The following is a 12030-nucleotide window of genomic DNA, read 5'->3' on the forward strand; positions in this document are numbered from 1 at the left end:
AAGAGAAAATAGCATATTGCTTTATTTGGTGTAAAAATGACACTCTTTGTAGCCAGACTGTACGTTTGACATTACAGGCGAGACACAAAAAGTCATTTTTACTCCGAACAGAACATGCTTTTTTTTCAAATGACACAATCACAAATAATTTTTATATTACGTTTTTATATTGACAATCACGTCGCAAAAATGAATACTTTTGTGACGTTTGAAAGAAAAATAATAACCTACATATACAGGGTGGAACAAAGAACATACAAAATAAAGGTTATACTATACGTACATTTGTCTGCCTGGGTTGATGGAATGCTTGTCGACTTCCCTGTCGTATTCTGTCCGGACGAAATCTAGGCAACCGTCATCGCCAAAAGCGCCATTTTCTAGGTTGATTATCACTTTTCCCGAACCCATGTCAGAGTCTTCGAATAGTTCAGCGTTTCCTTGCTTTTCCACATAACATCCATTGTTACCAGTACCTAAAGAAATCAACAAAAATCTTATTACAAGAATATTCTAAAAAAGTAATTTTTTCCTACACCCATTAAATGCTTTTTTAAGTTGTTTAATATATCAATTAGAGTTTTTATGTTATGTACCAAAAGATCATAAATTTTGTTTCATTACGAAGCCAATTTGACGCCGTTTTTTTCATCTCCATGAAACCAATATGTATATAAAGATTTAAATGTATTTATTCAAATTTTCATCTGTGTGAAAAAAATGGCGTCCATTTGGCTGGGAAATGACGATCCATGACATTTCCCATATAAATTTACATATAAAATGATAGCGATCTTCATTTCATAGCCCTCGCTGACGCGACGAACCTCAACAATTGTTGATTCTAAATATTTTACCAGCTATTACTTAACAGACACCCTGTAGAATTATCTGTCACTATAAGCGACGTCTGCATAAAATACAGATTTTTATACACGTGTGACGTATTATATAGTCTATAAAATGAATAACTTTGAATTTTGACCGTTATTTCTTATCAACACGGCAAATATAAAATCCCTCTGTCAAAAAAGTTACTGATATTCTTTAAATTGAGTGCCTGAACGAATCAGATAGGTAACTCTTTTTACTTTCGTGAAATAGAAAAGGAAAATAATAAAACAAGTGATAGTTCTTCCTCTTCTACCAAAAATCAACACGAAATGTCATAATTGTCAAAAGTAAAATGTCATCAGCTTTTGACATTTCTAAATATCAGATCAATGCCGTCTTCTAATAGAACAGCCTCGATGATTTATGACGTCACGCTAGTTAGATATACTATGGATTAATAAATATGTGTTGAATACATGGAAAACATAACTATTCCTCGTATTTTTGGTTTGTATTTAAAATCAATGTTTGTTTTTCAAAACAAACCAAAAAATACGAGGAATAATTATGTTTTCCATGTATTCTACAACATATTTATTAATCCGTAGTATCTAACTAGCGTGACGTCATAAATCTCGCTCAGAGGCTGTTCTATTAGAGACGGCATTGCGTCAGCATGGCCGCAAGTTGCTAACCTAATAAAATAAACACTAAAAAAGCCCGCGGGAACTGTCAAATTCAAAGTTATTCATTTCACAGACTATATTAATGATCTTTTAATAACTGTATTTAGTAGTTTTTATAGCAATACGACATTCTTTTGATTATTACATTATATTTCCCGAACAACTTTTACGACATTATTAATATTAAACTACTTAAAAAACGCCGTATTTCTACGTTTATCAAACAATTAGTTGCTTGAACTCAACTAATTGTAAAGGTTAAGGTTAGAACGTAATAGTTTATTAATTGGAATACATTTTAAGCACCTCGTAAATGTGAATAAGCAGATAAAGATCACTAAATTAAGCTAAAGCAAGTGCTCTCTGTGCCATAATACCGTTAAAAAAACAGTAATTTGCTAATATTATTAGTCCTTAATCTTTATAAACACTTCAATTCAATATACGGTATTCGCAAAACATTTTCCACTAAAGCCTATATAAACCTGACTAAATGAAATTTTGGCAAATATGTTTAAATTTGTTGTATAATTTAAGATACCGAGCAGCTCTTCATTTTAGTTTATAGAGCAAATGATTGTAACAGATATTTTATTTAAATTAAAGCAGCAAAAATTAGTTTAAAGCTATTTGTATTCAGCAACGTTGACGTTTATTATTTGACAATTATCCTAGTGTCAGTCATTATTTTGTATAATATTGTGTTGTTGTTGAATCTTTGCGAGTAATTCTCGTTTTTGCCTATTTTCACAGTCTTTTTTTAAAAATTGTACTTTTAAGCACAAACAGTTCTTTTAAGAACTAAATTTTCGAATTTTTGTATTGCATTTCTTCAAATATACCGAAGCATTTAAACAGCGAAGCAAAGAGCTTGATAAACTCTTTTGAATGAGAACGCGACAATAAAGGTTAGGATTTACTATCCTTGATTATCAGAGAAGTAAGTTTGATTGGTAAGCACATTATACTACTTTTAAAATTATTTCAACGTTTGTTTTTGATAATGCCATTTGTGGTGTTAGAAGTTGTATTATCAATAAATAGAATATAGAGTATAAATATGTAATATATGTAATAAGTAAAATAACCTATAAAAAAATAAATTACTAAAATATTAATTATTAAATTAAAAATAAAATGTAAAAATCTTTAAAAAATTATATAATAAATGTTTTGTGTCCCAATTTTACATTAAAATTCATCCCATAAATCCATCACAATCTGGCAGCGCTGTCGTCATTGCCTGTCACTCAAAGTTGACCACGTGCATCGGAAATTGTTTTGCGATTACCGTAGAACTTCAGACTTCAAGAACAAAAGTTAGAGTACCACAATTACCTCCATTTTGACACAGCTTAAAGGCGCGAAATTTAAAATTATAAGCATAAGAAATGGAAATGAAGGTAACTGTAGTACTCCATATTATCGAGGACCTTTATAAGAAATACTACAACAGACACCTACCGACTATTAGTCCGATTCTACAATCGTGGTTCTTCCATGCACAGGACATGAGCGTGCCTGTGGTATCGTTCAAAATGGCGCACACCTCAATTTTAACGTCCTACAATCAAAGAAATAGGCTCATGCAAAAAAGAATGAAGCTAACTAGGAATGCGTGCGATGAAAAGAGATGACCTTAAACCTAAACCTAGGCTAAAATATTAAAATCTTGACTAAACCAAAGTTTACAGAAATAAAGTATGTTAGTTGAATCCAAATATATTATAAGAATATATTGCTAGTACCGCATTTACACAATGAGTGGAAAGTGAAGCCAAAGAAAAGAAACAGGAATATCAATCTTGCATAAGTCTATCCTTTTCGTTCAACAGGATTTTCGTGCGCACGCACCAAATAAAAGGATCTGATTCGTCTACTTCATCGCTGAACGCTGTCACCTGCCCGCGCACTACTTTAAACTCTAAATATTAATAACGTATAATATATTATTTTTGTATTGGTAATGGCATTATTTCAACCTGGTATTTTAGATATTCATCATATCTATCCGTATCTTGTTTTTGTTTAAATATGTCAGAGATTAAATTTAAATTTATAAGTAAAGGCGCGAATAGTCAGATAGAAACTTAGAAAACTACTTCTATTGGTTAGTATGAAATAAATCAACTAATCGCGAAGCACTTCTCACGCTTGCGTAGTTCAAAGCTGTTGAACGAAAAGGACCGACTTATGCGGATTTTGTATAGCTCCATCTCAAAAATTTGGCTCCAATTTCTATTCCTGACTAGCGACATAGTATAATATATACAGGGTGTTTCAAAACAAATGCAAAAAACTTCAGGGGGTGATTCCTTGTTCAAAATAAAGGGTAGTTTGCTTTATAAACGTAGGGTCAAAAGTCAACCATTAGGGAGATATCGCGGTACAAAGATGGCGGAAAAATAAAGTTTTTATTTTTTATCTTGAAAACGAAAAGAGATAGACTAATGAAATTTTACGGAAGCATTACTGTTATGAAAACACAATTTCTGGTAATTTTTTCACTTTTTTAAAATGAGTGGAAGGGGTTGAAATAAACTACCCCTATCATTCTTGTTAATGAAATTTAAAGAAAAATCTTATCAAACACATGCAAAAAAAAATAATTTTGATAGTTTAGTTTATTTAGAAACTTTTTTATCTCTTGTGTTTTTTTGATAAAACTCACCGATTTGAAATTAAAAAATAAAATGTAAAGCATTACATGTCAGGACAAAAACATTTTTAGATAAAGAATCTAGTGGGCAGCTGTAATTTTTTTAGGAAAAAATCTAGTCGGCCGCTGTCACTTTTTAGGATGTTTCTAATATTGTTTTATTTGACATTACCCTACTGCAATACGTTATTATCTAGATTATTATTATTATCGTTATTATCACTAGATTCTTAATCTAAAAATATTTTTAGTCCTGACATGTAATGCTTTACATTTTACTTTTTAATTTCAAATCGGTGAGTTTTATAAAAAAAATACAAGAGATAAAAAAGTTTCTAAACAAACTAAACTATCCAAATTAATTTTTTTGCATGTGTTTGATAAGATTTTTCTTTAAATTTCGTTAACAAGAATGATAGGGGTGGTTTATTTCAACCCCTTCCACTCATTTTAAAAAGTGAAAAATTACCAGAAAGTGTGTTTTCATAACAGTAATGCTTCCATAAAATTTTATTAGTCTATCTCTTTTCGTTTTCAAGATAAAAAATAAAAACATTATTTTTCCGCCATCTTTGTACCGCAATATCTCCCTAATGGTTGACTTTTGACCCAACGTTTATGAAGCAAACTACCCTTTATTTTGAACAAGGAATCACCCCCTGAAGTTTTTCGCATTTGTTTTGAAACACCCTGTATATATATGTATATATGTATGGTTAGATCACTAATTTTTTCAACAATTTTTTTTTGTAAAAAAAACATTGGCGTGCTTCTGGGGTCGAAACTTGGTCAAAGAATGCCTAGAGAAGCTAAATAAATTACATATTCTGTAAACTTTGTCTAAACTAACCTAAAGGCATACCAAACCTTTTTATTCATATTTTAGATCAATATTAATGCACCAATGTCATGCGAAAACAAGTGGAAACCTCTCCAAAACTAACTAGGCTAGAGAAATTTGACTTAGATCGAATTTTTCAGGCCAGAAGCATATAGGAAATCATGCCTTATCGCATAATGCTTAATGTTAAAGCCTGGAAGTCGCGTGGTGCGCTTCCAGGACTCACCAATGATCACTCCGATCCTACAATTTCGGTTTAGCCACGCGCAAGACATTAATGTACCTGTCGAGTCGTTCAGAACTGCCATGACATCGATTTGTATGTCCTGAAATGTTTGTCATATAGATGATTCTTTATTTTTCTTTTCTTTAAATTTACTAACTCCCAAATAATAATTTATTTTTAAAGCTATGTTCACTTTTTTATTTATTTTAAGTGATTTTATCACTTATATCATGATAGAATAAAGTCAAGGACGGTAAACTAATAGGACTGCTCATCCTCATAAGACGTACGTTCGCCTCTTCCCGCGCTTCAGCTGACGGTTGTGGCGTCATTGTAGTCCTTGTCATTATTGTATTATTGGTTGCCTACGGTAAACTTATAAATAAAAATAATAGCTGAGAAATTTTGAGTTAATTATTTTGTCGATTTTAAATGTGAAAAAGGTGTTTTTCAAGTTTTTAGAGCTATAGAGTATATAAATACGTTCATTCTGTGTTGTGGATTGTGATTAAGTGCCTACGATATTGTTTAGTAATTATTTTAAAGCAAAATATGGAAGTACTCTAAAAAAAATGCCTGCAAAAGGCGATGCTGGGAACTACCGTTCTTAAAAATGCATTATCCGAGAATTTAATACGATTTATACAGTTAATTTTCTATACTGCATACATATAAGGTGTTTAAATAAATAAACTAAGTAATGACTGTTTTGCATACGGCAACCAATAATACACACACTATCCTGACAAGGACTACAATGACGTCACAGAGAGACGAGTTTTCGCATGCACCTGGCAGACACTTTCGGCTGAATGAGCAGTCCTATTAGGTTAACTGTTCTTGGAATAAAGTTATCTATTGGGAAAACCCCTATGGTTATAAAGAATCATTTTGATTGCCTTGTTTAAGGAATAAAATGATATATGAGCCAAGCATTGGATAATAATACCAAGAAATGAGTCAGATACTATTTTTCTACTGTATACTGTACCTAAGTATAGTCTGTGAAACAAATAACTTTGAATTTGACAGTTCCCGCGGGCTTTTCTGGTGTTAATTTTATTAGGTTAGCAACTTGCGGCCATGCTGACGCAATGCCGTCTCTAATAGAACAATCTCGGAGCGAGATTTATGACGTCACGCTAGTTACATGCTACAGATTAATATATTGTAGAATACATGGAAAATATAATTATTCCTCGTATTTTTGGTTTGTATTTTAAAAATGAGATATAGTTTACATGAAATATACAGTTAATATAAACAGTTAATATAAATAAGTTAATACAAAAAAAGATATATACAGTTAATAAATAAAAACGCTGATTAAGTTTTCATTTGGTTTTTCATTATTTTTTTTTTGGTTTAAAAAAAACGTTTCGGCTAACATTATAGCCTTCATCAGTGCTGTGTCATATGATTTTTTTTTCATTTTAAACCAACAAAAATAATGAAAAACCAAATGAAAACTCATCAGCGTTTTTCCCGAACCTAAATCCCAACAAAATCAAAAATTTTAGAATAATTTTACATATAAAATGACAGCGATCTTTATTTCATAGCCATCGCTGACGCCTTTTTTTCTATGATATTGTATTATAAATATTGATACTTGCAAAATATACATATAAATTTTGTGAATGCAAATAATAATAATTAGTAGATATAGATTTTTATTAGATATAATTAGTAGATATTATAGATATAATTAGTAGATATTATTATATAGATATAATTAGTAGATATAGATATAGTTTTTTTGTTAAATTAAATCGATTTTCAAACCAAAATTTAAAATATATGTATATATATTACATTTTACCCAATATCTTATTTACCTATTCATTATTTGTATATTGTAAAACATTTGATGCATTTGTATGGTTCATAGTTTATTTGCCAAAGTATTTATTACTATGAAGAGGTATATAATATATTGTATTTATTAACTGTATATTATGTATATTTCATGTAAACTATATCATTTTTAAAATACAAACCAAAAACACGAGGAATAATTATGTTTTCCATGTATTCTACAACATATTTATTAATCCGTAGTATCTAACTAGCGTGACGTCATAAATCTCGCTCCGAGGCCGTTCTATTAGAGACGGCATTGGTCTGATTGATTTTGCAAGAAGAGGCAGAATTGTGACTTGTTTTATAATTTTCCTTTTCTATTTCACGAAAGTAAAAAGAGTTACCTATCTGATTCGTTCAGTCACTCAATTTAAAGAATATCAGTAACTTTATTGACAGAGGGATTTTATATTTGCCATGTTGGTAAAAAATAACGGTCAAAATTCAAAGTTATTCATGTTATAGACTATATCTATAACATTTTAGGAAAAAGACACGAGACAACTATGGTGGGTCAAAAAAATCGACTATTTTTTCTCTCACTTTATAACCCTTTAAAAAAACCCTCTCCAAGTATGAGCTCTTAATTTTAATAGCAATGTCCTCTGCCTTTCAGTTGTCTATTTTTTCCTTATTATTAGAAAGAAAAATTCATGGAAGTTCTCTGTTCGAAAATTCGACACCACAGTTGTTTATGTACAAGTTAAGGTCTTTTTTATGCTTGTCTGAGTTTATTTACTATTATTTTTCGTCTGTTTTATTAATATTAGTTTTATGTAAAGTGCCTAAATCTTGTAACCCATTATGGTGATAAGAATGAAATAATTATAAATCCCTTTGTTGCTTGATATCCCCCTTCCTCGGTATTTTTATTCAATGCAAACAAATCATTTTTTTTCACGTGTATAAAAATAAAAATGAACCAAAAGAAGAGAGGAAAATGAGGTTAGGATATCTAAGCTTACCCCTCGTCTCTCTATGGCCTCGTTAAGCATTTGCACTACGTCGTTTCCTACGACGTTGGAACAGTTGAATCCCTTCGTCCATCTCTGTAAAATGCCAACTGTCAAGCCTTTCTGTGACAAGGGGAAACTGAATGTGAATCCTAGGGGTAATGTTTCTTGTTGAACCTAAAAAAATCATTAAAAAAACGTAAAAAAATTATATATAATTAAAGCAGAATCACTAAGAACAATCAGATTTAAAAATTAAGTTGATTTATGTGACAAAGAATACACTGCATACTCAAGAAACGACTAAAGAATACAGGGACCAATAACACCCGAGACTAGCGATGGGAACTATCGAATGAATTAGACTATCGAATGGTTACTGAATGAATGATTTCAACTATCGAATGGTTTTATTCGAATAAAATCATTCATTCATTTGTATACTAAAGCATATGTGACAACCTCGCCGTGCGACTAAATGGTTATCGTTGCGCCACGACTATCGAATGCTTTTGATAAATGAAATTTAGTATTCGTTTGATTTTTGTGTGCGTCAGTGCATTATTAGTTCTTCAAATTTTTATAACTTCGCCTTGTAAATACTATGCTATTTTTGCGTTTATTAAAATATTTAAAATACTAAAATAGTAGTTTTTTTTTAATTGACGATTGTGTGCGAAGTGGTCAAAATTTTTCCGAAAATTTGTGTGATTTTCCGTAGCCCGATCTTTCAATTATTTATATGTTATATTATGGTTAGGTTAGATTGCATTTTTTAAAGGGAAATTTTGAGAAGTAGCAATTTTTAACAGAGATGAGATGAACTTACAATTAATTTTAAAAATACATATTTGTATTTTAGATATTTTAATAATATGAATTAGTTGAACTTAATAATCATATTTAAGTAATGTGGTTAAGTAAATTGTGTTGTCGAACTCAAATTTTGGGTAAATGCCAGCAAAAGTAAATATTATTTTTAAATAATAATATAAAGTAATAAAAAGTAATATAAATAATTTTGATTTCTAATTTTTTATTTATATTTCCTTCCATTACACTGCATGCTTAGAAAATTAATAAATGTTTATATTTCATGATTTTAAAATTTGTTGTTAATATAACAAATTAGTTCTGTAATTATTACTATTTAATAAACCAACGTTGCCATTTAGAGACTATATTATTTTTAAATAGGATCTAATATAAATACTTTTGGACTTCTATTTGTTGTTTATATTTTGCTACTACTTAAAACAAATGTTTATATTATTAAATGATTGTAAATTTTGTTGTTAATAGGTATAACAAATTATTACTGTTATTATTACTTATTAAACCAGTCTTTGCATTAAAAATTATTTTTAAAGTAAAAACATTAAAAATAATTTTCCTACATCCAAAATAAAAAGTATTATTGCAGTGTAACAACAGAATATTAATAAAAAAATGCAAAACATATAGACATACTATCCCTAACTAACTAATGCTAAAGAATAATATTCTTTGCTAATACCAACTAATACAAATATATGGCAACAGCGCCCTTCATAATATATTTTCTGTGTAAATACTAGCACCTCAATAAAAAAAAATAATGTGTCCTTATCTTTATTTGACTCCGCAAAAAATCAAAGATGCCGGCTACTTTCATAGCATTGCCACCGACCGCTGTCGGGTTTCTAGGAAAGAAACCTACGTGGCCGGACGACAACTAAAATCCAGTTTATATTTTATTAAAATCGATCCTACGAATAAATGAATTTGATAAATGAATGAATTTTATAAATGAATGGTTTTTGCTGCCGAATTACTATTCGATAATTTTTATTCGAATAGTTTTCGACGAATGTTTTCTTACTAGCTATCGAATTATTCGAATGAATTGCAACTATCGAATGTTTCGATAGTATTCATTCGATAGTTCCCACTACTACCCGAGACCAAATTGTTACCATACCTCCAAACAGTGCCGTGCTAGATATTTTTCTTAATTGGCTGCTTGAAGAGATATTTATATTTTTGATAAATGTTTTTGATAAACGCCTATGGTGTATACGGTGATATCATACTAATTAATTACGGAAAAAACCTATTAAAATATTAACAAAAGGCAAAAAACTAGTATTGACTTATAACACATATCAAGTACATATAATATAAGAAGAATAATTATCAAATTCAATAAGAAATCGCTAAAAAGGTGGAGTGGACTGTTTATTTACCTATGAAACTTAACTCTTGACTCTTTCTTATCGTTTCGGCTTTTACACTTGAAAGCCAAACAAATCAATAACAAAAAAAACAAATAAAGTTTATACAAAGTTCACTACACACAACAAACTATAGTACTCGCAAAACATTTTTCGATGCACGTCATCAATCATATCGAAATTGACACTACAGCAACTACTTAGTATTTGTGTGGCTACTTGAAGGAATTACTGAACGCAAATGGTCTCGACAACAAAACTGTGATTGAATATATTGAGCTTACATCGTTATGTATGAAACAAAATTGTTTTCAATTTAATAACAATTTTTTTGAACAGCGGGAAGGTACAGCAATGGGTAGTCCATTGTCTCCATTTTTGGCTAATTTATTCATGAGCAGGTTTGAAGTGGAGGCTAGGAATCAGTTTGAGTATTTTCCAAGAGTATGGTTTAGGTATGTGGATGATATTTTTGCTGTTTTTGACACACATTCAGACACCATAGATAATTTTATTTCTAAGTTAAATAATCGTTTTTCTTCCATTAAATTTACGCATGAAATTGAGAACAACGACAGATTACCATTTCTAGATGTATTAGTTATTAGAAATACTAATAATTGCCTGGAATTTGATATCTATAGGAAAAATACCACCACACGTAGATATATTCCTAATGAATCACATCATAGTGTTGAACATAAAATGGCTAGTTTCTATTTCTTAGTTCATAGATTACTTAGTTTCCCACTTTCCAACGAAAGATATGAAATAGAAAGAGATTACATTAGGAATGTAGCTGAGTGTAATGGATATTCTCCTTCCCTAGTTGATAAGTTAATTAGAAAACGTAGGTATAGGTTAATGATTTCTGAAAATTCGACTTTTCAAGTGGAGAAAGATACGTCTAAATATTTTTCAATACCGTTTGATAGAGAGTTATCCCGTGGTCTAAAAGGAATTTTTTAGAATGTCAATTATAAACTTGTGTATAGTGCTAATAATAAATTACAACAATTATTAGGTAATCCAAAGGATAAAACACCTCCACTGGAAAGGTAGGGTATTTATGAAATTTCTTGTAAAGATTGTAATCAGAAATATGTTGGGTAAACTAGAAGATCAATATTAACTAGATTTAAAGAACATTTAGCTCAGATAAGATATGGTAGACCGGATAAATCTTGCGTTGCCGAACATATTGTTGATAAAGAACATTGTATAGATCTTAATAATTTAAAATTAATTAAACAAGTCTCAAATTACAGGCAATTAGATGCATATGAAAGCATCAGAATTAATAAATGTAAAGATAGTATGAACAGAGACAACGGTCCAATTCCTTCAAGTTCCTTGTTCCTACTACTCTAGTAGCGGAAATCTAACTGTTACGCTCAGTGGGCTCTAACTCGGTTGGCTAGATTTTGCCACCCCCACTCGGTGTCCACTGAGCGAGTATATAAACACTCAACTTGTAGATTGTATTTTAGTTTATAATCATCTGCTGATGATGCTAACATGGTTAGCGAAACGCGCGTCCAGTGTAAAAGTAAAAGTGTTTTGGTGTATTGTGGTGATTTAGTGTTTTTATTTTGCTTAGAATAATCTTCATAATGGACTAGTTTTTGCCCATATGTAACAAGTAAAATAAGCTATAAAACAAATTAATCAATTAATTACTAAAATATTAATTATTAAACTAAAAATCTTTTAAAAATGATATAATAAATATATTGTTTGTCACTTTTACATTAA

General features: G+C 30.0%; 1 protein-coding gene across 5 annotated transcripts in view; it reads right to left on the reverse strand.

The window, feature by feature from the left end:
• LOC115881954 (hexokinase type 2) overlaps positions 1–12030 on the reverse strand; it is a 42920-nt gene that overhangs the window by 3462 nt on the left and 27428 nt on the right. For 4 of the 5 annotated variants that reach the window (XM_030899703.1, XM_030899705.1, XM_030899707.1 and 1 more), the window contains exons 4-6: positions 8075–8239; positions 2985–3084; positions 284–476 (exon numbers count right to left, since the gene is read on the reverse strand). In XM_030899703.1, coding sequence (XP_030755563.1) covers positions 284–476; positions 2985–3084; positions 8075–8239 — 458 coding nt within the window. Of the gene's footprint in view, positions 1–283; positions 477–2984; positions 3085–5246; positions 5347–8074; positions 8240–12030 lie in introns of all 5 variants that reach the window. The other variant, XM_030899704.1, reaches the window with a different exon arrangement.

The sequence above is a fragment of the Sitophilus oryzae genome, unplaced genomic scaffold, assembly GCF_002938485.1.
Source record: "Sitophilus oryzae breed Bouriz unplaced genomic scaffold, Soryzae_2.0 scaffold_1745_pilon_pilon, whole genome shotgun sequence".
Taxonomy (NCBI): domain Eukaryota; kingdom Metazoa; phylum Arthropoda; class Insecta; order Coleoptera; family Curculionidae; genus Sitophilus; species Sitophilus oryzae.